Source organism: Podarcis erhardii (genome assembly GCF_964252035.2).
Source record: "Podarcis erhardii genome assembly, chromosome: 18".
NCBI lineage: Eukaryota > Metazoa > Chordata > Lepidosauria > Squamata > Lacertidae > Podarcis > Podarcis erhardii.
Window position 1 is genome coordinate 4,037,643 of NC_138516.1, and position 26,154 is coordinate 4,063,796.

The window sequence follows — 26,154 nt, forward strand, 5'->3', positions numbered from 1 at the left end:
TCGTTTTAATGAAATCTTGGACCTGCCAGAATGCAAAATGCAGCGGTTCGCGCGAGGGGGGGGGGCAGGAGAGAGAAAGAGAGAGAGGCAACGAAGGAATGAATCAACTCCGGCCACCCATTAAGCAAGACGGCTAACTCATGCCAGAAAGGAAAGCAAAAAGGGAGAGGACAAATTAGGCGGTTGTCAGGCTTCCAGAAATTCCAACGCAGCCAGCGTTTCCGACGGGAGGGGGGGCGGCTTGCCGCCTGGCAGGCTGTTTTGCAGAAGGGCTGTTTGTTTGCCGGGTGCTCGCCACACGGGGGTCTGCTGCCCTGCAGAAACGGGCTTTTAAACGGGGCCTTGAGAGAGGTGCACAGGTTTTCCCCTCCAATCCTAAACGTTCCCGCAGCGACGTCGGAACAAAGGGCAGGTTCATGCTGCCACTGCGAGACAAGAGCTGGGTTTGCGGCCTTCGTGCCGATCTAACTGTGGCTCCTGCATTGTACGGGGTTGGGCTCGATGGCCCTTGGGGGTCCCGTCCAACAACGCTATAATGCTATGGTTCTGTGAAGCCCTAATCCACCTGGGTTCAGTGTAACTCAGGGACTGCCTGAGCCCTTACATCCCGGCTGGATCACCTGCAGGAGCAACACCAGAAATTCCCCTCCATTGGCAAGGCTCCTCTGACAGCAGCAAGAAACTTTATTGCCATTGATACAGTCTTGTGGAACTGGCTGCCACTGGAGAGCCAGCAGGTGGCTTGCGCCAAACGTTTTGGTTCCGTCAGGCTTACGCAGGAAACATGTCTTTCCACAACGGCTAGCTGATTTCTGATTTTAACTTTTTTTAATTGTATGGCTTCAAGGTACTATTGCAGCAAACTAATAGCTGTATATACCGTATTGGCCTGAATATAAGGCGCAGGTCAGGTCTGTGTCCAGGGCAGCTGTCTACCAGCCCCATCTGGTACGCAGGCTGAGATCCTCCCTGCCTGCGCACTGTTGCGCCAGAGTGGTGCATGCTTAGTTATCTCCTGCTTGGACTACTGCAGTGCGCGCTACGTGGGTCTACCCTTGGAAGGTGACTTGGAAACTACAACTAATCCAGAATGTAGTTTTTTAAGGGTGCAGAGAAGTATAACTTTCTGAGAAGCTAAACTACAGTACTCAGGATTTTAGCAGAGTGGGGGAAGCTAAGTGCTTTAAATGTATGGGGTTCATCTCTGCTGGCCACCTGTTCAGGATTTCCTTTTGCAAGCAGAGCACTTGTGTTTGGAGATTGTAAGGTAAGGTAAAGGGACCCCTGACCATTAGGTCCAGTCGTGGCCGACTCTGGGGTTGCGGCGCTCATCTCGCTTTATTGGCCGAGGGAGCCGGCGTGCAGCTTCCGGGTCATGTGGCCAGCATGACTAAGCCGCTTCTGGCAAACCAGAGCAGCGCACGGAAACGCCATTTACCTTCCCGCCGGAGCGGTACCTATTTATCTACTTGCACTTTGATGTGCTTTTGAACTGCTAGGTGGGCAGGAGCAGGGACCGAGCAACGGGAGCTCACCCCATCGCAGGGATTCAAACCACCAACCTTCTGATCGGCAAGTCCTAGGCTCTGTGGTTTAACCCACAGCACCACCTGCGTCCCTTTTTGGAGATTGCAACTGGGAAACAAAACATTGCAGAATCATAGAATCGTATATTTGAAGGGCCATCTCATCCAACCCCCTTCCATGCAGGAATCTCAACAAAAGCATCCATCAGAGATGGCTATCCCAACTCTGAAAAGCGTGGCTTTCTTTAGCCGTAACAAAGAAGGTCTCCATGTTGGAACTAAGAGCGGCCAACACCTCAAAGCTAAACACACACAAACACAGTTACACAACACACAACCAGGGGAGGGAACGAGGAAACAACTCTGAACGCAAAGCCACATGGAAACACATCACGAGACACAAAACCGCAACTCAAAATTAACGGAAGGGCAGGTAAACAAACGGACAGGTGGAAGCAGAAGAATCTTTTGCACCACCTTGAGCTTTTTTGGGGGGGGAAGGCGGTATCTATAAATGCGATAAATAAATAAATGAAAAAATAAGCGTGGAGAACTGAATTTAAGAAATGGAAACCAACACAGATTCATCTGTCCCTTGATATAAGAGACGGGAGGCAAGCACTCCTGAAAAATGAGAGGATGGAAAAGACCCAACAAATGGAATTTCATGTGGTCGTTTCTACATCCGTTACTCCGGTCACAAAGCCCAGGTAGGGGCAGCAGAGTCCTCGGCCCACGACGTCCCTCGAAACATTGCACCAGCCATCACCCTAGCTTCCAAACTGCCACAAACATTCCCACAAGTGGGTTTATAACACTTAACCCTGGCAAAGGCTATTTAAATGCAGCAGAGTTCTGGCAAAACTGCAAGCGTGCCCAGCTGCATAAAGTTAACTTTTCCAGATACTTGCATGCTTACCATACAGCGCATGTTAAGCGCTGTGTGTATGGAGGCGCGGGTCAATTCTGTGTCCAGCTCCATCTGGTACGCAGGCTGAGACCCTCCCTGCCAGCAGACTGTCTCGCCAGAGTGGTGCATGCTCTGGTTATCTCTCGCTTGGACTACTGCAATGCGCTCTATGTGGGGCCACCTTTGAAGGTGACCCAGAAACTGCAACTAATCCAGAATGCGGCAGCTAGACTGGTGACTGGGGGCGACCGCCGAGACCACATAAGACCGGTCTTGAAAGACCTACATTGGCTCCCAGGACGTTTCCGAGCACAATTCAAAGTGTTGGTGCTGACCTTTAAAGCCCTAAACGGCCTCAAAGGCCCAGTAAACCTGAAGGAGCGTCTCCACCCCCATCATTCTGCCCGGACGCTGAGGTCCAGCTCCGAGGGCCTTCTGGTGGTTCCCTCCCTGTGAGAAGTGAGGTTAGAGGGAACCAGGAAGAGGGCCTTCTTGGTGGTGACGCCCTCCCACCAGATGTCAAAGAGAACAACAACAACAACAACAACAACAATTTATTATTTATACCCCGCCCATCTGGTTGGGTTTCCCCAGCCACTCTGGGCGGCTTCCATAGAAACCAAAAATACACTAAAATATCACAGATTAAAAACTTCCCTGAACAGGGCTGCCTTCAGATGTCTTCTGAATGTCAGGTAGTTATTTATCGCTTTGACATCTGATGGGAGGGCGTTCCACAGGGCAGGCGCCACCACCGAGAAGGCCCTCTGCCTGGTTCCCTGTAGCTTTGCTTCTCGCAATGAGGGAACCGCCAGAAGGCCCTCGGCGCTGGACCTCAGACTTTTAGAAGACATCTGAAAGCAGCACTGTTCAGGGAAGCTTTTAATGTTTAATAGGTTATTATATTTTAGTGTTTTATTGGAAGCTGCCCAGAGTGGCTGGGGAAACCCAACCAGATGGGCGGGGTATAAATAATAAATTATTATTATTATTCCTGAAAGAGGCAGTGCTAACATAGTGGTTAGAATTCCAGACCCGACCTGGGAGATCAGGGTTCAAATTCCCACTAGGCCATGGATCTCTCTGGGATGCCACCTTGAGCTCGCTGAAGAATATATGGACGCAATAAATAAGGATATATAAGACCTTGTGATCCCCCAATCCTTTCCCAGAGGCAGCTCAGGGTTCCAAAGAGGACTCTCTGGCACAGAGAGCGGTTTACTAAGTGAAATATTTGGGGGTTAATATGACAGCTAAGAATGCGAATCTATTTAAGGATAATTATGAAAAATGCTGGACGGAAGTGAAAAAAGATTTAGAAATATGGTCAAATTTGAAGCTTTCATTGCTAGCCCGTATTGCTGCGATAAAAATGAATGTATTGCCAAGAATGTTGTTTTTGTTTCAAGCACTGCAAATTTTGGATAAAATGGATTGCTTCAAGAAGTGGCAGAGAGATATTTCTAGATTTGTCTGGCAGGGCAAGAAGCCCAGAATAAAATTTAAAATACTAACGGATGCAAAAGAAAGAGGCGGATTTGCCCTGCCAGACCTTAAACTTTATTATGAGTCAGCCGCATTTTGCTGGCTGAGAGAATGGCTGCTTCTTGAAAATACAGAGAGCAGTTTACTCTGCAGACAGCACACCCGAACGTCCGAGCAGGATCCTGACCAAAGCGTCACCTGCCCCACCAAGCCGACAAGTTTGCCTCACCTGATCTCAGCTGCTTTATCCTTCCGTTGCTGGCGCTGGGGTCGACGGGCAGGAAATCTTTGAACCACGTGATCTCTGGATCTGGGTTCCCGCTGGCTGCACAGAGCATGGTGGCGGTCCGGGTGCGCTCCACCACTTTCAGCTGGGGCCCCATGTCGATGATGGGGAAGCCGGAGGGCAGCTGGTCCTCTGTTCAAAACGACACGGGCAAAAGGGGAAAGGGTTAGGCTCTGCGGAGGCGGCAGGAGGCGGGATTCTCTGCAAAGGGCTCCGGGAGGCATGGGAAACTGCGACTCGGGGAGGCATGGGAAATTGGGACTCGGGGAGGCATGGGAAATTGGGACTCGGGGAGGCATGGGAAATTGCGACTCGGGGAAGCATGGGAAATTGTGACTTGGGGAGGCATGGGAAATTGGGACTCGGGGAGGCATGGGAAACTGAGACCCAGGGAGGCATGGGAAATTGGGACTCGGGGAAGCATGGGAAATTGTGACTTGGGGAGGCATGGGAAATTGCAACTTGGGGAGGCATGGGAAATTGCGACTCGGGGAGGCATGGGAAACTGAGACCCAGGGAGGCATGGGAAATTGGGACTCGGGGAAGCATGGGAAATTGTGACTTGGGGAGGCATGGGAAATTGCAACTTGGGGAGGCATGGGAAATTGCGACTCGGGGAGGCATGGGAAATTGGTACTCGGGGAGGCATGGGAAATTGTGACTCGGGGAGGCATGGGAAACTGCGACCCGGGGAGGTATGGGAAATTGCGACTTGGGGAGGCATGGGAAACTGCGACTCGGGGAGGCATGGGAAACTGAGACCCAGGGAGGTATGGGAAATTGCGACTTGGGGAGGCATGGGAAACTGCGACCCGGGGAGGCATGGGAAACTGCGACTCGGGGAAGCATGGGAAATTGTGACTTGGGGAGGCATGGGAAATTGCGACTCGGGGAAGCATGGGAAATTGCGACTCGGGGAAGCATGGGAAATTGCGACTCGGGGAAGCATGGGAAATTGCCACCGGGGAGGCATGGGAAATTGGGACTCGGGGAGGCATGGGAAATTGGGACTCGGGGAGGCATGGGAAATTGCGACCCGGGGAGGCATGGGAAATTGCAACTCGGGGAAGCATGGGAAATTGCGACCCGGGGAGGCATGGGAAATTGGGACTCGGGGAGGCATGGGAAATTGGGACTCGGGGAGGCATGGGAAATTGGGACTCGGGGAGGCATGGGAAATTGGGACTCGGGGAGGCATGGGAAATTGCGACTCGGGGAGGCATGGGAAATTGCAACTCAGGGAAGCATGGGAAATTGCGACCCGGGGAGGCATGGGAAATTGGGACTCGGGGAGGCATGGGAAATTGCGACCCGGGGAGGCATGGGAAATTGTGACTCGGGGAGGCATGGGAAATTGGGACTCGGGGAGGCATGGGAAATTGCGACCCGGGGAGGCATGGGAAATTGTGACTCGGGGAGGCATGGGAAACTGCGACCCGGGGAGGCATGGGATATTGCGACTTGGGGAAGCATGGGAAATTGCCACCGGGGAGGCATGGGAAATTGCGACTCGGGGAAGAATGGGATATTGTGACCTGGGGAGGCATGGGAAATTGCGACTCGGGGAGGCATGGGAAATTGCGACTCAGGGAGGCGTGGGAAACTGTGACCTGGGGAGGCATGGGAAACTGCGACTCAGGGAGGCGTGGGAAACTGTGACCTGGGGAGGCATGGGAAACTGCGACTCGGGGAGGCGTGGGAAACTGTGACCTGGGGAGGCATGGGAAACTGCGACTCGGGGAGGCGTGGGAAACTGTGACCTGGGGAGGCATGGGAAACTGCGACTCGGGGAGGCGTGGGAAATTGCGACTCAGGGAGCCATGGTGTAGCCTTATTGGAGTTCACCGATTGGGTCTGCGTTGCTCCGGGACAGGAGGAAGGAAGTCAAAATGACACCGAGTTGGTTCAAAGAAAGAGTTTATTCTGCTCTCCGGATAGCAGAAGGCACTTGCGTGATCAAGTCCACAGCAAGTCCAAAGAAATGACAAGTTTCACGCAGTATATATATCCTCCAGGCACCCTCTCCCTCCTTCCAACCACGTCAGCCTCTGTATGCAGGTTGACATCACATATGTTCCTGCTCTGGGACTCTCAACCATAAAAGGGATTTCCTTCCTGCACTCCTGACCATAAAAGGATATTCCTGTTCCTACTCCTATCTTGGAGCAAAAGGTCACTACTTCCGAGAACATGCTCTGGCGTTAGTCCCGGACTTGGGTCTCCCCGTCATTTGTGGTCAGAACATAAGATATGTCTGTGTCTGTTCTACTGGTAAAGTCAAGGCCAGTCTTGCCGTCAAACTGATAAGGGAGAGAGCTGTGTTCTTGTTTTGCATTTGCTCAACGGCTAAAGTTTATGCATTTTAGCTAAGGAGAAATGGGGATTTTGGTGCAGCTTAAAAATGCCTGCACAGTCAGTTTTGAGTTTGGGAAAACCCATTCCTTCAATAGGAAACTGCGACTCGGGAAAGCATGGGAAATTGCCACCCGGGGAGGCATGGGAAACTGTGACTCCCATGCACCCCGGTAGGAAATGCTCTCTTATAAGAACATTAGCAGCAGGATCAGGCTCATCTAGTCCGGCATCCTGTTCTCCCAGTGGCTGACCAGACGCCCCAATGGGAAGTCCACAAGCAAGATGGGAAGTCTACAGCTGCAGCTCCCTTCCCCTTGCAGCATTCAGACAGTGGAGACAGAGCATTGTGGCTAGGAGCCATCCTCTGTCAAAGAATCCCAGGTTGTGCCCATCACTGCCTCTTGTGGAAGGGAGTTCCACAGTTTAACTTTTAAAACGAGGCTGCATTTTAAATTCCATTTTAACCTGTATTTTAAATTGTTTTTCCCCCCTGTTATGTTTTTCCTGTAATTTTACAGGTGTTAGCTGCCCTGAGCCCGGCTCTGGCATGGGAGGGGCGGGGTACAAATAAAATATTATTATTATCATCATTATTATTATTAACTGTACACTGTCGTGAAGAAGTACTCTTTTTTAGGCCTCTCCTCAGCTTTGCCGAAGCCCACGAGTCCTTGTGTTAGGAGACAGGGAAAAATACCGTATTTTTTGCTCTATAAGACTCATTTTTCCCCTCCTAAAAAGTAAGGGGAAATGTGTGTGCGTCTTATGGAGCGAATGCAGGCTGCGCTGCTATCCCAGAAGCCAGAACAGCAAGAGGGATCGCTGCTTTCGCTGCACAGCAATCCCTCTTGTTGTTCTGGCTTCCGAGATTCAGAATATTTTTTTTTCCTGTTTTCCTCCTCCAAAAACGAGGTGCGTCTTGTGGTCTGGTGCGTCTTATAGAGCGAAAAATACGGTGCTTTCCCCTGCTCGCTTTCTCAGTTCCCTGCGCCACCATCTCTGCCTCAGACCATCAGAATTTGGTTTGGCATCCTCAAAGAAAGGAGCCACAACTTGTTCCTTTGCACAATGTAATAATAATAATAATAATAATAATAATAATAATAATAATAATAATAATAATAATATCATCTTTATTGTCATATTGTAATCTCAGGCTTCTGGAACACACCAAACATCCAGCGTCGCTGGCAGGCAATGGGCATATATGGTGTGATTTTGTGGGTAAACTGGTCCCCAGTTGCTAAGGGCTTTAAGAGAAACACCTTGAACTTGGTCCAGTAGCAAACTGGCAACCGGTGCTGAGCACAGGCGCCATGCGCCATGCGCCATGCGCAGGCAAAGCCTCACTCCTGTCCTGGACCAAAGATCAATACAGTCGCACCTTGGGAGTCAAACGGAATCTGTTCCAGAAGTCTGTCAGAGTTCCAAAACGTTCCAAAACCAAAGCACGGCTTCTGATTGGCTGCAGGAAACTTCTGCAGCCAATCGGAAGCTCCGTCGGACGTTTGGTTTCAAAAATAGTTCGCAAACCAGAACAGTCACTTCCGGGTTTGCAACGTTAACAACAACAACAACAACAACAATGGGGAGACCCAAAGGCAGGACTGGGCATGCGCTTAGGGCACTAGCAAAGCAGGGAAGCATACACACAAAAATATTATTATTATTATTTAGGAATTTGGACATTTTATAGTTTTAAAAAACCCCAAAACTTAGGAGCCATCATGGGGGGGGGGGGGGAATCAGAACATAGGCTTCTTTGAACTCCACATTATTTCCCCATTTTTCCCTCTTCTCTTTTTATCACTTTCCCCCCAGCTAAATAAAGCAAGGACATAATATCCCGCCATGTGTTGCAGCAAATCTCTGCCTTATTATTCTATCAATCATAAATATTAATTATTACGGATATAGTCTTCACAGTGGATTAGTTCTGATTCGTACTTGGTTGCCTATGGAGGCGAGCGCTGTAATATTTCCAGGTCTTGATCTGGGCCAGTGGTTGGAGTTCAGAATAGACAGATAATGTTTTAGCATGATATGAGGGAAGGGAAGGGAGGGAGAGAGAGAGAGAGAAAAGCTGCCTCTCTCCACACAGGGGCCAGCAAACTTTTTCAGCAGGGGCCCAGTCCACTGTCCCTCAGACAATGTGGGGGGCCAGACTATATTGGGGGGGGGGAGATGAATGAATTGCTATACCCCACAAATAACCCAGAGATGCATTTTAAATACAGTGGTACCTCTGGTTAAGCACTTAATTCATTCCGGAGGTCCGTACTTAACCTGAAACTGTTCTTAACCTCCCGCTGCCGCGACACCGCCAGAGCACGATTTCTGTTCTCATCCTGAAGCAAAGTTCTTAACCTGAAGCACTATTTCTGGGTTAGCGGAGTCTGTAACCTGAAGCATATGTAACCCGAGGTACCACTGTACAGTCATAGCTCGGGTTGAATATGCTTCATGTTGAGCTTGTTCCGAGTTGCGCTCTGCGGCAACCTGGAAGCAACGGAGCGTGTTACTTCCGGGTTTCGCCGCTTGCGCATATGCTCAAAATGACGTCACGTACATGCGCAGAAGCGGCAAAAAGTGGCGCGTGCGTGCACAGACGTGCCATCGCTAGTTAGGTTTGCTTCTGGATGCGAACGGGGCTCTGGAACAGATCCCATTTGTATCCAGAGGTACAACTGTAAAAGCACATATTCTCCTCATGCAAAAACACCAGGCAGGCCCCACAAATAACCCAGAGATGCATTTTAAATAAAAGGACACTTTCTACTCATGTAAAAACACGCTGATTCCCGGACCACCTGCGGGCCGGATTGAGAAGGCGATTGGGCCGGATCCGCCCCCCCCCGGGCTTAGTTTGCCTACCCATGCTCCACACCATTCAGAATTTCCTGTACATTCATCCGAAGGGCACCCGGCAGCCGGTTTGTTTGCATCATTCCATGTGGAGCCGGGAACGTCTTGCACCTGATTGGCTGGATGTGACATCATGCTCTGAAGGTTCCAGCTCCTCCGCTCAGATGCCGCCCCTTCCCGAAGCTTGTTAATTCCACAAACTAATTAATCTGCCAAGAGATAGATCAGCCCCTCTTGACAGGCAGGAGGAGGGTGGGTGGATATTATATGAGCGGGGAGATCGGGGAGGGAGGGCAGCGAAGGGAGGGTGCTTGCGACTATTATCACGGAGTGTTTCTAATTAAACAAAAATGTTAATCTTGTGGCACATTGTGCAGAATTCCTCAGAGTTTAATTAAAACAACTGTGGCTAGAGGCGTGATCAGATTCGAGATGAGATCTGCGAAGGACGTGGTTCCCAGAGGCTGGCACATGCCACCAACCGGGGGTGGGGGAATAGGGGGGAAGACGAGAGCCCCCCCACCCACCTGAGAAGGGCGCTGCTGGCATGCAAAAACAGGGACCACCAGTGCGCATCTAAACACCCAAAACGCCCGGGGTTCCCAACAAGCAATCGATTAATAGGAGTATAGCATCTAGATCAAGGGAAGTAATAGTGCCACTGTATTCTGCTCTGGTCAGACCTCACCTGGAGTACTGTGTCCAGTTCTGGGCACCACAGTTCAAGAAGGACACTGACAAACTGGAACGTGTCCAGAGGAGGGCAACCAAAATGGTCAAAGGCCTGGAAACGATGCCTTATGAGGAACGGCTAAGGGAGCTGGGCATGTTTAGCCTGGAGAAGAGGAGGTTAAGGGGTGATATGATAGCCATGTTCAAATATATAAAAGGATGTCACATAGAGGAGGGAGAAAGGTTGTTTTCTGCTGCTCCAGAGAAGCGGACACGGAGCAATGGCTCCAAACTACAAGAAAGAAGATTCCACCTAAACATTAGGAAGAACTTCCTGACAGTAAGAGCTGTTTGACAGTGGAATTTGCTGCCCAGGAGTGTGGTGGAGTCTCCTTCTTTGGAGGTCTTTAAGCAGAGGCTTGACAACCATATGTCAGGAGTGCTCTGATGGTGTTTCCTGCTTGGCAGGGGGTTGGACTCGATGGCCCTTGGGGTCTCTTCCAACTCTATGATTCTATGATTCTATGATTCTAAGCCTTGCAGCTAGAATTTTGCTGGCCAAAAATTGGAAACTACAAGAAGTGCCAACAGTGGAAGATTGGCAGATGAAGATGATGGACTTTTTGGAGCTAGCCGACCCGACCGGAAGAGTCCGCAACCAGAAGGAGTATCAAGAGGAATGGAAGAAATTTAAAGATTATTTAGTTAAATATGTTGAGATAACTTAAACAGAAATACTTGGGAGTAACAGATTGGCCTAGGATTTAAATATGTGATATTGCGAAGACTATGGATAAAAGTCAAAATGAAAAGAAAGAAAGATGTTAATTGACCAAGTAAATTCTATGTGAAAATAGTTTTGGAAAACTGCTACAATGATCTACAGTGGTACCTCAGGTACCTCAGGTTAACGTAATTCATTCCGGAGGTCCGTACTTAACCTGAAACTGTTCTTAACCTGAAGCACCACTTTAGCTAATGGGGCGTCCCGCTGCTGCCGCGATTTCTGTTCTCATCCTGAAGCAAAGTTCTTAATCCAAGGTATTATTTCTGGGTTAGTGGAGTCTGTAACCTGAAGCGTATGTAACCTGAAGTGTATGTAACCTGAAGTGTATGTAACCCGAGGTACCACTGTATATGGAAACTCAGTCAGGGGGTTTCAAGGAAGTCACCCAACAAAATTGGGATTATTACTGTCAGGATAAATGTTTGTTTGTTTGTTCTTTGATGTTTTTCTTGTTTGTTACTATGTCTGTTATATATTTGGAAAACTAATAAAATAAAAAAAATGATCGAGCCTTGCGATCTGGCCCTGCATCCTGTTCGACGCTGCTCTCAGCAGGTTCAGTGGCAGACTGGCATCTGAGGGCTAAGCTCTTGGCGCCTGCTCACTGGCGAACTCAAACTCAGGGCGTGGTTCCTGCCCAAACCTTTGATTAACAGATTGGGGCGATGAAGGAGCCAAAGGGAGACAGGCAGACACCACGCAAGCAAAGGCGAAGAGGTGTTAGTGCCTCATCAGAGATGGCTGCCTGTTGTCTTTGTCCATGGAGTGTTCTTGGCAGGGATACTGGAGTGACTTGCCGGTTCCTGCTCCAGGTGGATCACGTTTGGTCAAAACTCTCCACTATGACCTGTCCATCTTGGGTGGCCCTGCACGGCATGGCTCATAGCTTCTCTGAGTTATTCAAGCCCCTTCGCCACGGCAAGACAGTAATCCATGAAGGAACTACAAAGGTCAACAAATGCCAACAAAGGTCCGTATAGTTAAAGCCATGGTTTTCCCAGTAGTGATGTACGGAAGTGAGAGCTAGACCATAAAGAAGGCTGATCGCCGAAGAATGGATGCTTTTGAATTCTGGTGCTGGAGGAGACTCTGGAGAGTCCCATGGACTGCAAGAAGATCCAACCAGAAGATCCAACCTCTCCATTCTGAAGGAAATCAGCCCTGAGTGCTCACTGGAAGGACAGATCCTGAAGCTGAGGCTCCAGTTCTTTGGCCACCTCATGAGAAGAGAAGACTCCCTGGAAAAGACCCTGATGTTGGGAAAGATGGAGGGCACAAGGAGAAGGGGACGAAGATGGTGGGACAGTGTTCTCGAAGCTACCAGCATGAGTTTGACCAAACTGCGGGAGGCAGTGGAAGACAGGAGGGCCTGGCGTGCTCTGGTCCAGGGGGTCACGAAGAGTCGGACACAACTAAACAACAGAGATGGATGGGGATGGTTTTTGACAAGTTCAGAGGCAGCGTTGGTGGCCAAACAGGCGGCGTGGGTGACCCGGAACCAGCCTCCAACAGGGGAAGCTTGTGCCTTGAACTCCTTCACGCAACACAGGGCTGAACTGCAAAGAAAGCAGCGGTGGGCTCTAACTTGCATGGCTTTGAAAGGGGGTTAGACAATTGCATGGGGGAGAATAAGGCTCCACTGTTGGGGGCTGCGATGCTCCAGAATACCAGTTGCCTGCAGGCGGAAAGAATTGCTCTTGTGCAGGAGTCAGCAAACTTTTTCAGCAGGGGGCCGGTCCACTGTCCCTCAGGCCTTGTGTGGGGGCTGGACCACACTTTGGAAAAAATAATAATGAACGGATTTCTATGCTCCACAAATAATCCAGAGATGCATTTTAAATAAAAGCACACATTCTACTCGTGTAAAAACACACTGATTCCTGGACCGCCTGCAGGCCAGATTTAGAAGGCAATTGGGACAGATCCGGCCCCCGGGCCTTAGTTTGCCTACACATGCTCTTGTGTTCGGATCGCCTGGTTAGCCCCTGCGGGAACAGGATGTTGAAAAAGATGGACCCCCTCTGGCCTGATCCATTCTTATTTGGTGCATGCAAAGACTTGTGCAACGCTGGATTCCCCGCTGTCACCAAACTTCAGTTGAAAGCACACATTGTGCCTTGGCAGAGTGAGGGGGCTGCTTTCAGGTCAGGCCTTTTGGGGGGTCTACGTTTGTCTTGGAACAGGTACAACGCAGACGTCAGTCGCCTCTCCTTGGGATGATGTCACCCCTGCACGGCCACATCTGCAGGGCTTGGTCCTCTCTGTTCGCAGCAGCCCTTCCCAGAGGGTTCTCCCCTTTGCTGTGCACCCCTTGTTGTCCGTCCGTCCGTCCCCGACTCTCCTTGCTGGAATCAGCCGCTTGTTACGTGAAAGTGCAAAGGTCTCTCAGGGATGCCCACAGCTGCTGCATTGCAGCTCTTTTAATAGGGCGCATTGAGAAACAAACGGAAAAGGACGGTCCCACGCTAAGGATCGTTGAAAATAAAACTGCCGATATCATAACGCTGCTAAGCAAATCTGGGGGGCAGCCGCGCTTGGAATACCGTGAAGGGTTCTGGTCGCCTTGGTCCAAAAAGGGTATCATGGAGTTGGGAAAAGGTTCAGGAAAGGAAAACCAGACTCATACAGTTGTAAAGTCGGAAGGGGCCATGAGGGTCTCATCCAGTAGCCCGACCCGTTGCAATGTAAGAATATTTTGCCCAGTGTGGGGATCGAACCCACAACCCTGAGATTAAGAGTCTCGTGCTCCACCAACTGAAAATGATCGAGGGGATGGACGGATTCCCCTGCAAAGAGAGGTTGCTACCTCGCAGGGTTGTTGTCGGGAATAAATGAGAAAAGGGAGAACCAGGCACAAGCCACCTTGAGCTCCTTGGGGCAACAGGTGGGAAATAAATGCAATAATAATGCAGTGGGATTAAACCCACAGTGGCGCTAGGACTTGCCGATCAGAAGGTCGGCGGTTCGAATCCCCACGACGGAGTGAGCTCCCGTTGCTCAGTCTTTGCTCCTGCCAACCTAGCAGTTTGAAAGCACGTCAAAGTGCACGTAGATAAATAGGTACTGCTCCGGCGGGAAGGTAAACGGCGTTTCCATGCGCTGCTCTGGTTCGCCAGAAGCGGCTTAATAATAATAAGCTTAGTCATGCTGGCCACATGACCCGGAAGCTGTACGCCGGCTCCCTCGGCCAATAAAGCGAGATGAGCGCTGCAACTCCAGTGTCGGCCACGACTGGACCTAATGGTCAGGGGTCCCTTTATCCTTTACCTTTAATACAGTGGACGCTCGGGTTGCGAACGTGATCCATGCAGGATGCACGCTCGCAACTTGCAACATTCACAACCCGCAGCGGCGCCTCTGTGCAGGTTGCGATTCGGCGCGTCTGTGCATGTGCAAAGCGCAATTTCGCACTTTTGCGCATGCGCGACTGCCGAAACCCGGAAGTAACCCATTCTGGTCCTTCTGGGTTTCGGCGGTCCGTAACCCGAAAAACCGCAACGTGAAGTGTCTGTAACCCGAGGTATGACTGTACAAATAATAAGCGGCCCTGATTTAAGGCAGCGTCCAGTGTATTCCTGTTGGAAACCTTTGTTGAGAGGGCTACCCTAGGTAGTAGAGATGGCGGAGGTTTGGAGTAGGGAGAAGAGGGAAGAAAGAAAAGCACGAGGAGGGGGGGAAGGGGGTTGGGGAGGCACAAAGAGTCAGGGAGGCTGTCCACACTCGCTCGCCTGCTCTTTGTGAAAAAGCAGAGGTTAATAGATTCAGTCTTTGTCCTTTTAACTCTCCCCAGCAGTTACAAATGAGTCTGGCACAAGGGGAAGGAGAAGTCGATCTTTGCGGCCCGAAATCCAAAGACAGGTCGAAAGGATAACTTTGTCTGAGAAAAGGAAGGGGGGGGGGAGAGTGTGTGGCTGCACAGAAGAATCTAGTGACACTTTCTGGACCCTCGAGCTTTCGGAGGGGATTTGATTGCAAACTGGCAACTCCAGGGCGAGCAATTAAAGCAGCCCCGGAGCTCTTGCACCCCAGACTCGCTTCTTGAACAAACTGGACTTCTGCGATAAGGAAAATGTGTGGTGAAGGGATTCGCTCATAGGTTCAGAGGATTGCAGAGTTGGAAGGGACCCAGGGGGTCATCCAGCCCGACCCTTGCAATGCAGGAATCTCAATGAAAGCATCTGCGACTGATGAACACCCAACTTCCAAGGAATAAGTTTTATGCTTTCTTTCTTCTTTCAGATCAGGATGAACTCCTCTATTCTAGGGCGGCAAGTATTGCACTGCATCGTGCAAAACTCTCTAGGGAGAGTTACAGGTAGGTGGCCGTGTTGGTCTGCTGTAGTCGAAATAAAATAAAATAAATTCCTTCCAGTGGCACCTTGTTGTTTAGTCGTGTCCGCCTCTTCGTGACCCCCTGGACCAGAGCACGCCAGGCCCTCCTGTCTTCCACTGCCTCTCGCAGGTTGGTCAAACTCATGCTGGTAGCTTCGAGAACACTGTCCCACCATCTCGTCCTCTGTCGTCCCCTTCTCCTTGTGCCCTCCATCTTTCCCAACATCAGGGTCTTTTCCAGGGAGTCTTCTCTTCTCATGAGGTGGCCAAAGTCTTGGAGCCTCAGCTTCAGGATCTGTCCTTCCAGTGAGCACTCAGGGCTGATTTCCTTCAGAATGGAGAGGTTTGATCTTCTTGCAGTCCATGGGACTCTCAAGAGTCTCCTCCAGCACCAGAATTCAAAAGCATCCATTCTTCAGCGATCAGCCTTCTTTATAGTCCAGCTCTCACTTCCATACATCACTACTGGGAAAACCATGGCTTTAACTAGACAGACCTTTGTTGGCAAGGTGATGTCTCTGCTTTTTAAGATGCTGTCTAGGTTTATCATTGCTTTTCTCCCAAGAAGCAGGCGTCTTTTAATTTCGTGACTGCTGTCACCATCTGCAGTGATCATGGAGCCCAAGAAAGTAAAATCTCTCACTGCCTCCATTTCTTCCCCTTCTATTTGCCAGGAGGTGAGGGGACCAGTGGCACCTGAGAGACCAACTAAGTTTGTTCTTGGTATGAGCTTTCGTGTGCATGCACACTTCTTCAGATACACTGAAACAGAAGTCACCAGACCCTTATATATAGTGAGAGGGTGGGGAGGGGTATTACTCAGAAGGTTGGTGTGGGAATGGGTGATTGGCTGATAGGTGTGGTAAACCTGTTAACGACTGTTAACGACTGCAATTGGTCTTACAGGAAAAAGCAAGGGGTGAGATGACTAAAAATAGCTTTATCCTGTATAATGAGATAAGAATCCAATGTCTCTATTCAGACCAGGTCTCTCCATGGTTTTAAGTTTGGTAGTAAGTCGCAACTCAGCAACTTCTCTTCCCAGTCTATTTCTTAAATTCTTTTGGAATAAGACAGCTACTTTGAAATCTTGTATAGAAGATTTTGCACAGGGAAGCCCTGGATGAAAGGTCAACGAATCACTGAATTGCAGCATTGTAAGGGATCCCAAAGAGTCATCTAGTCTAGCCCCCTGTAATGCAGGATTCACAGCTTAAGAATCCCTGACAGATGGCCAACCAACCTTTGTTTAAAAACTTCCAGCAAATAAGAGAGAGTCTTTTTCACTGTGGAACAGCTCCTATGACCAGAAAGTTCTTCTTGATGTTGAGTCGGAATCTCATTCTTTTGTAAATGGAAGCCATGGGTTCGAATTTTACCCTCCAGAGCAGGAGAATACAAGCATGCTTCCTCTTCCATGTGACAGCCCTTGAGATATTTGAAGACGACTATCCTAGCCTCCTGTTAGTCTCCACTTTTCCAAGCTAAACGTCCCCAACTCCTTCAACCGCTCCTCACAAGGCTTGGTTTCCAGACCCTTCACCATCTTTGTCCCCCTTGCTTTGACGCAGCATCTTCTAAACCAGGGGTCGGCAAACTTTTTCAGCAGGGGGCCGGTCCACTATCCTCAGACATTGTGGGGGCCCCGTCTATATTTTGAAAAAATAAATGAACAAATTCCTATGCCCCACAAATAATGCAGAGATGCATTTTAAATAAAAGGACACCTTCTACTCATGTAAAAACACCAGGCAGGCCCCACAAATAACCCAGAGGTGCATTTTAAATAAAAGGACACTTTCTACTCATGTAAAAACACGCTGATTCCTGGACCGTCCGCGGGCCGGAATGAGAAGGCGATTGGGCCGGATCCGGCCCTCGGGCCTTAGTCGGCCTACCCACCTTCTAAACTCCACGCAAACAAATTAATGATGCATGCTCACTAAACAAGCCACTGATGTCTAATCTGCCTGGCAACAAATCAGGATAAATATGCTCAATTAACAGGTTGTCTAGAGGCGTCCAGCATTGCAGCAGCTCACTCAGCCCCCAAGATTCCTGCTCAGCCCCCCCAAGCTTGGGGTTCCTGCTGCCCCCACGCAACAGCTCAGAGCTCCCAGGATGAAAATTCATGGAGGAAAGGACTTTTATTATTCTTACTCCCCACTCTCCAGTTCTGGCAGCGGACCAGTGGGGGGTGGGGGTGGGGTGGGGGGACGCAGACAACTTCTGCTTAACGCCAGCAGGGTTTTTCCGGCTGGGTGGCCCCCTTTTTTTGCTAGCCGGAGAGAACCGTGGCAATTAGCACATCACCTAACGAAGCTTTGAGAGCCCAGCGAGGGGGTGTTGGCTGTGTTCGAACCGGGAAGCACCAGTCGGCCGCGTAATGAGCGTGCCAGCTGTTCGGTGGCAACCCCCCCTTGTCAGCCGGGTCCCTCCTCGGCTGACACTTTTGCCTGTTTGCAAGCCCCCAAAGGAGGGGGAGACAAGGCAGGCTGCTTCGTGGGTCCCCACCCCAGACGAGCGACAGCTGTGGAGCTTGCAGAGGCCCAGAGCTTGAACAGCTGCAGTTGCGGTGCAATTCCAGCCTTGCATAATATATCCCCCCCCCGCTCTTTCCGTACATTTGTATTTGTCACCAAAGAGGGCTCCCCCACAACGGCGCTAAGGATCCATTTAAAACCGTGCCTGCTCCGTGATTTATTCGCTATCAGCGCTCCAGTACTTAATGTTCGTTATTTGTGCTTGTTTGTTTTGCTACCTTGTTCTTTTCCCCTGTTGTTGTTTTTTTGGGGGGGAGACTGCCTTCCCCCCTTTTTTGCCATTGCTCACTCCTAGGAATGTGGGTAAAAAGGTAAAGTCCAGTCGTGGCCGACTCTGGGGTTGCGGCGCTCACCTCGCTTTATTGGCCGAGGGAGCCAGCGTACAGCTTCTGGGTCATGTTGCCAGCAGGACTAAGCCGCTTCTGGCGAACCAGAGCAGTGCATGGAAACGCCGTTTACCTTCCCGCCAGAGTGGTACCTATTTATCTAGTTGCACTTTGACGTGCTTTCGAACTGCTAGGTTGGCAGGAGGAGGGACCGAGCAACGGGAGCTCACCCCGTCGTGGGGATTCAAACCGTCGACCTTCCAATCGGCAAGTCTTAGGCTCTGAGGTTTAACCCACAGCGCCACCCGCGTCCCAGGAATGTGGGGAGAAGCCTTAAATAAGAGTCTAGGGTTGCATCTGGCGCAGCCATCCCGACTGCAGACCCGCAGATGTTAGCAGAGCTCTCTGTAGCGAATATGCAGACTGACAGCATGAAAGCTCGTTGCTCTGAAGAACTTTTGATGCAGATGTCGGCTGCAGGCAGGATTCTGGCAGCCGAGTGATGGAAATATTTGGGGGGGGAAATATGCATTTGTTGTGGTGGTTTTGAAACCTACAGATTTGGGCTACTGAGGAAAACATGCACATTTCTGGTCCCTTCTCAATTCTATGATTTTATTTCCTGTGCTTTGGACTCAAGATGCCCAGCGTTGATCATCCACGCTAGATCAGGAAATACGGAAGTTGTGATTAATATTGCTGTTTCCCCATTTCTTCCCCTTATCATTTATTGTTTGTTTGCTTTGTATACAGTGGTACCTCAGCTTAAGTACCTAATTCGTTCCGCAGGTCCGTTCTTAACCTGAAACTGTTCTTAACCTGAAGCACAACTTTAGCTAATGGGGCCTCCCGCTGCTGCCATGCCACCAGAGCACGATTTCTGTTCTCATCCTGAAGCAAAGTTCTTAACCTGAAGCACTATTTCTGGGTTAGCAGAGTCTGTGACCTGAAGCGTATGTAACCCGAGGTATCACTGTATAGCACAAGCAGGCTTGCTCAAAGATTCAGATCTCTCAGGTGAGAGAGATTGATCAGGTATCTGATTTAACTTTTTGTTAGGGGATAGGTCCCCCTGACACACCTTTGAAAAAGTGGTCAGTTTTTGCCTTGAAAAGTGGCGATTTTAAGGAGAAAAGTTTGTGGGGGATGAGAAGTTAAACTCCAACTCTTATCTAAAAGAAGCCCTGGTTTTAATGATTATTTTTACTGTGTGTTTTTAATTCTGTTTAATGCATTTTATTTCGTAATGGATCCGGCTTCACGAATAAATATTACTCGTATTCATACATTGCATGACGTAATACTCCGCTACTGCATTTTTTGGTTTTTAGTAATGGTAATGTTGGAACATGCCTTCTACTGACATAGACCAATTGCTCCATCTAGCCCAGTGTTGTCTACACTGGCTGGCAGCAGCTCTCCAGTATTTCTGAGAGCGGTTCTCTCCCAGGCTTACTGGAATATCCCTGAACTTGGGGCCTTCTGCACTCCACAGATGAGCTACAGGCCTTGCCCTAAAGAGTCAATATCAATATAAGGAGCTATCTTATACGGCTTCAGACTTCTGATCCACCTAGCCCAATATTGTCTGCACTGACTGGCAGCTGCTCTCCAAGATTTCAAACAGGGGTCTTTCTCAGCCCTAGCTAGAGATGCTGAGGAGTGAACCTGGGAAAATCTGCGTGGAAAGAAGCTTTCTTTTTTGGGGGGGGGGTAGGGGATTCCAAAATTTGCAGAAATACAGCAACATCTTAAGTGTGAGTGTGTAGCCTTATTAGACTTTACCGATTGGTGGGGTCTGCGTTGCTCCCGGACTTTGGAACTGACAAGGCCATTCATTAGGCGTCATGGACTGATAAAGGAGAGAGCTTTGTTTATACAGCTGGGTTCCTGTTATACATTTGCTCAAGGGCTCAAGTTAATGGTTTTTAGCTAACGCACTCTTGGAGAAGGAAAAATGGGATTTTGGGGCCCGTTTTAGACTGACTGCGCAGTCAGATTTTAGATTTGGGAAACCCATTCCTTCAAGTGTAATCAAAACCTGCCCAATAAGGACTGAGCAATTCCCAGGTAGCCACAGAACTGAGAGAGGCAAAGCACATGGAATGGCGCATCTTGGAAAAGGAATGGCTGGCTGGCTGATGCTCTCAACAGGCTGACGCACTCTACACGACCACATTTTGCAGCGTAGTAGCAAACTGCTTTGGGGTGTGGCATGGGGAACAATTCGCCAATGAATGTGGGTGGCGCTGTGGGTTAAACCACAGGGCCTAGGACTTGCTGATCAGAAGGTCGGCGGTTCAAATCCCTGCGACGGGGTGAGTTCCTGTTGCTCTTTCCCAGCTCCTGCCAACCTAGCAGTTCGAAAGCATGCCAGTGCAAGCAGATAAATAGGTACTGCTCTGGCGGGAAGGTAAACGGTGTTCCGTGCGCTTTGGTTTCCATCACAGTGTCTTGTTGCGCCAGAGGCGGTTTAGTCCTGCTGGCCACATGACTCAGAAAGCTGTCTGTGGACAAATGCCAGCTCCCTCAGCCTGAAGGCAAGATGAGTGCTGCAACCCCTTAGTCGCCTTTGACTGAACTTAACCGTCCAGGGGTCCTTTACCTTTTATGAAGCTTTTGAAATTTCTGACAGCTGAAGCACTTTTTTTTCTGACTTGAAAGAAGAGGATTCGCTTCATTCGTATGAAACTTCTGAAAAAGTTTCGACTTTGAAAGTGTCTAGGCACGGGTAGCAAACTAATAGTCATCTAAATTTGGCCACAGACAGACCAGGAATCAGTGTGTTTTTACATGAGTAGAATGTGTCTTTTTATTTAAAATGCATCTCTTGGTTATTTGTGGGGCCTGCCTGGTGTTTTTTACATGAGAAGAATGTGTGGTTTTATTTAAAATGCATCTCTGGGTTCTTTGTGGGGCATAGGAATTCGTTCACCCCCCACAAAAAAACCAGTCTGGCCCCCCACAAGGTCTGAGGGACAGTGGACCCTGCTGAAAAAGCTTGCTGACCCCTGGTCTAAGGTATACAGACTTGCTCTCACGTCATCACTGCACCAGGCGTAATTGACTGAGCCCAACAGCAGAGATGCGAGGGACTGATCCAGCCACTGGGCTGATCGGAAGAAGGCAAGTTCAGCGCGGCAGTCCCTGCAAACAATCCATGGGAGGAAGTTCTGACCAAACGATCCTGCAACAACTTACAGAGAGGAGTGGCAAAGTTATGCGCCCTCAGCTGGTGTTAAAGGAGGGAGCTCAGAACAGTGAATTGTGCAGAGGGGGAAGGAGACTAAAGTTTTATTTTTAAAAATAATAATAAAATGTCATGTTTTGGGGAAGAGAAGTTCAGTGGCTGGGCAACTGGCGTGCCGGCAGAAGGCCCCAGATCCAGATGTTCCCAGATGTTCCGTGATGGGGTGGGGGAAGGAATCCCTCTCTCGGCCCGATACCCTAGAGACACGCTGTCAGTCAGAATTAAGAGCAATATCGAGGGAGACGGTCTATCGCAGTAAAAGAGCTTTCTGTGCTCCTAACAACAAGAAGGGTAATATTTCATTTTCCCAGAAACCATCACAAACAACTGGAAACGCAGCGAAGACATATCTGTTGCCCTCCAATCCCAGCCCCTTGAGACGCTGTTAAGATAAAGCGGTGCTTTGCCTGATACGGAAACTTCTCCCTGCTTAACTCCCGACAGCGGAGATCCTCGTCAAAGCGACACCTTGCCACTCACTGGGAGAGGCAGAAGGCTAAGCAGCACAACGTGTTGGCATCGCAGAACAAGGACTTGGGGGCCTCATGCTGAGCTCCAGGAATGCCCCCTGCTCCTTTGCAAGGCAGAGTGGCAGTTGGTTGAACGTACGGGAGCAATGGGGAATAGGGGTTGGCGCTGTGGTCTAAACCACTGAGCCTCTTGGGCTTGCCGATCAGAAGGTTGGCGGTTCAAATCCCCGCGACGGGGTGAGCTCCCGTCACTCGGTCCCAGCTCCTGCCAACCTAGCAGTTCAAAAGCATGTCAAAGTGCAAGTAGATAAATAGGTACCACTCCGGCAGGAAGGTAAACGACATTTCTGTGCACTGCTATGGTTTTGCCAGAAGTGGCTTAGTCCTGCTGGCCACATGACCCGGAAAAACTGTCTGCGGACAAACGCCGGCTCCCTCGGCCTGTAAAGCGAGATGAGCGTCGCAACCCCAGAGTCATCCGCGTCTGGACTTAACTGTCAGGGGTCCCTTAAAGGTAAAGGGACCCCTGACCATTAGGTCCAGTCGTGGCTGACTCTGGGGTTGTGGCGCTCATCTCACTTTCTTGGCCGAGGGAGCCGGCATACAGCTTCCGGGTCATGTGACCAACATGACTGAGCCGCTTCTGGCGAACCAAAGCAGCGCACGGAAACGCCGTTTACCTTCCTGCCGGAGCGGTACCTATTTACCTCCTTGCACTGTGACGTGCTTTTGAATTGCTAGGTTGGCAGGAGCTGGGACCGAGCAAAGGGAGCTCACCCCGTCGCGGGGATTCGAACTGCTGACCTTCTGATCGGCAAGTCCTAGGCTCTGTGGTTTAACCCACAGCGCCTTACCTTTACCTTTTTTTTATGGGAGCAAGAGAAAGTGCAAGGTGTTCCCTTGTTGAGAAAACAATGAGGAGGTGCAGAACTTCCTGCAGGAACTAGCTGCTGCTGCTATTATTATTATTATTATTATTATTATTATTATTATTATTATTAGAAGAAGACATGGACTTAAGGCAGTTTTCAGCTAAAAATAAGAACAGCTGGCGACATAGGGGGAAATCATTAAAAAACAATTAAACAGGGATAGAGTTAAGTCTACCTATTAAAAGCATACAGACAATTGCATTAAAAATGTCACAGCACCAGCCCTTGCCTTAAAAGAACTCAGTTTGCTGGAATTTTCTACTGGCAGATCCAACGCACATTCAACTTGCCCTGCAGAGCTTTATCCCAGATAAGTTGCCTTGGAATATTGGAGAGACGAGACACAAAGCAATGAAAGATCTGCCCCGTCGCAGGAATTTACCTCTTAGGACAGTCAGTTTGGCGTTGACGGTGATCTCTGCCACGGAATTCTGAGCAACGCATTCGTAAATGTTTTCGTCCCTGGGGGTGCGGAGGGGCTGGATTCTCAGGACAGCGCCGGCCCCTTCGTCAAACTCAATCGTCTGAGATGGGGAGAGGAGGAGAAAGTAAGTGTTAAAACGCCAAGGAGTTTTCGGGGGGGGGGGGTGTCGCTGTTAGCAGAGAACATCTCTAAGTCCCTGATCCCCCCCTTCCCGTATTTTGTTGTCTCAGACTCAAAGGAAATAACACTGCACAATCGTACCTTGGTTTTCAAAAAGCTTAGTTCTCGAAGGTTTTGGCTCCCCAACGCCGCAAACCTGGAAGTGACTGTTCCGTTTTACGAACTACTTTTGGAAGTTGAACATCCGACGGGGCTTCCAATTGGCTGAAGGAGCTTCCTGCAGCCAATCAGAAGCCGCGCTTTGGTTTCCGAACGTTTTGGAAGTCGAATGGACTTCTGGAACAGATTCCATTTGACTTCCAAGGTACGGCTGTATTTTAAAACTGAGGGTACAATGATAACAGTCATGCAGAAGATGCAGAGTTTGGGTCTGACTTCTTGCAATTTTGAGTCAACCATTGTTCTCTCTCTGACATCCCTTCTTTCTCTTTTTTTATTTTTTATATATTTCATTTATGATTTTGAGTTTTATACATTTCAATAATTTTACAATCATTTTAACATTTCAAAACTCAACTTCCTTCCCCCTCTTTCTGCGGTTCCTTAAATTTATTTTTAATATTTTCTGCATATCCAAATGAACTTAAATTTGCTCATTTATTCATCTACTTTAAATAGATACTCTTATAAAACTGCAGGTTATTGCAACAACCCCACCAACGTTCTTATCTGTTTACAGTTTGTTTGTAAATGTTCAATAAACCATTTCCATTATTTTATAAAAATCTCGTTATCTTGATTTCTTATTCTTCAGGTGAGTTTCGCCATTTCTGCATTTTCCATGAGTTTTTGCATCCATTCTTCTTTCGCTGGAGCTTCTTCTTCTTTCCATTTTTGGGCGAATAACATTCTTGCCACTGTGGTTCCATGCCTGAATAAAATGCTATAGAGTCTGGGTAGTTCAGTCCCTGTAATTCCCAAAAGGAAAGCTTCTGGGTTTTTTCTTTTACAAACGTTATTTTAAATTTCTTTTTCAATTCATTATATATCATTTCCCAGTATACCACATGTGATAAAAAGAACTTTCTTTCTCTTTACATTTCCAACACTTGTTTGATTCTGTAATGGTTATAGGGGTTGCTCGTGCGTAAGTTGCCGCCACTCCTGGCTAGGTTGCCTGGTTAAACCTTTCCTGTCTGGACAGCCCTTCACCCCGTGGCTGTTCAGTTGCTAGCAGAATCCGTCAGTGGGCGTTTTTTGAACCTCTTCCAGCAAAGAAGTTCTTTGATGCCAGGTCTCCTCCTACTTTCCCTGCGCGGAAGTCTTCTGCGCAGGGAGGGTGTGGGCAGCGGAGGACCCGTGCTCTCCCCGCTCGTCTCCGGCGAGGAGTCCTGGAGCCCGCTCGCCGATTCCCCCATCTGCCCCCCTTTATCCCTGGTGTTACGCTGATTTCCTTCCCCAGCCGATGAGCTGCCCCTCTCCCTGCTGGGCCCTTCCCTGCATGGCTTTGGAGCCTTGCCTCCGCCTCTGGCTCCGATGGCAGTTCCCTGACAGATTCGTATTTGCCGTATTTTTCGCTCTATAGGACGCACCGGACCATAGGACGCACCTTGTTTTAGAGGGGGAGAACAAGAAAAGAAATCCCCCCCCTCTCTGCTCAGCACCCCTTCAGCGAAGCGGCAGGAGAAAGGGAGCCCCTTCCATTTCTCCTCCCGCTTGGCTGAAGGGACGCTGCGCAGCTCTCCCTCTCTGCTGAAGCCAGGAGAGTCTTGCTCTCCCGGCTTCAGCAAAAGGAACCCGAAGCCTTCGGAGCGCAGTGGGAACTCGCGCTGCGCTCCGAAGGCTTCAGGCGGCTATCCTTGAAGCCTGGAGAGCGAGAGGGGTCGGTGCGCACCGACCCCTCTCGCTCTCTAGGCTTCAGCGAAAGCAACGCGAAGCCTCCGGAGCGCAGAGGGAGCGCTCCCTCCATGCTCCGGAGGCTTCGCGTTGCTTTCGCTGAAGACAAGGATCCTGCATTCGCTCCATAGGACGCACACACATTTCCCCTTAATTTTTGGAGGGGAAAAAGTGCGTCCTATAGAGCGAAAAATACGGTATACATTTTTTGCCAGTTTCTCTTTCTTCTCTCTGTCATCCCCTCTCTCTTCTGCTCTCCCTGCTTCCTCTCTGACACCCCACCCCCCCAATCTCACTCCCCACTCAGCAGCCTTCCAGAATAAGAAAAACGCTTTCATGATGTCTCAACGGACTGACTACAGAGAGCCTTTTGAAACCAGGCTGAGAGTTGCAGGTTGCGCTTAAAACGACGGGAGAGAAATCTGTTGCATACGTACATTGACAAAAACAGGGACTAAAATCACATCGCTCTCACACACATACACACTTCACACTGCCCTTCCTCTGAGTCCATCCGACAGAAAAAACAACAACCCAGCAACAGATTTGCCATTTGGATTTCCTATTTCCTGCACCGCACGACAGCTATTTTGTGCAGGAGATGAAAATCCTTCTCCCTCCGGAGCTTGCGCATAGAGAAACATCTGAAGAGACGTAAAAGACTTTGCACGAGTGGTGAGGGGTGGGAGAGGGGGGCACAGAACAAAACACACTGGAGACGCCGAAAGGACGCTTAAAAAAATTTAAGCGGTATTTCCATCTCAAACAACACTTTGAGGGACTAAAGATTGCACATGCACAATTTTATCCTACCGGTCCTCCAAAAAGGACGCACTGCTGTTGCTCTACCCCCCCCCCCCCACTTTACAGTCATACCTCGGGATAAATACGCTTCAGGTTGAGCGCTTTTGGGTTGCACTCTGCGGAGCGTGTTACTTCTGGGTTTCGCCGCTCGCGCATGCGCAGACGGTCAAA

General features: G+C 49.5%; 1 protein-coding gene across 13 annotated transcripts in view; it reads right to left on the reverse strand.

Moving 5' to 3' along the window:
• Positions 1-26,154, reverse strand: part of PTPRS (protein tyrosine phosphatase receptor type S) — a 309,039-nt gene that overhangs the window by 135,319 nt on the left and 147,566 nt on the right. For all 13 annotated transcript variants that reach the window (XM_081845987.1, XM_081845982.1, XM_081845991.1 and 10 more), the window contains exons 4-5: positions 23,122-23,263; positions 4,151-4,339 (exon numbers count right to left, since the gene is read on the reverse strand). In XM_081845987.1, the coding sequence (XP_081702113.1) occupies positions 4,151-4,339; positions 23,122-23,263 (331 nt within the window). The remainder of the gene's footprint in view (positions 1-4,150; positions 4,340-23,121; positions 23,264-26,154) is intronic.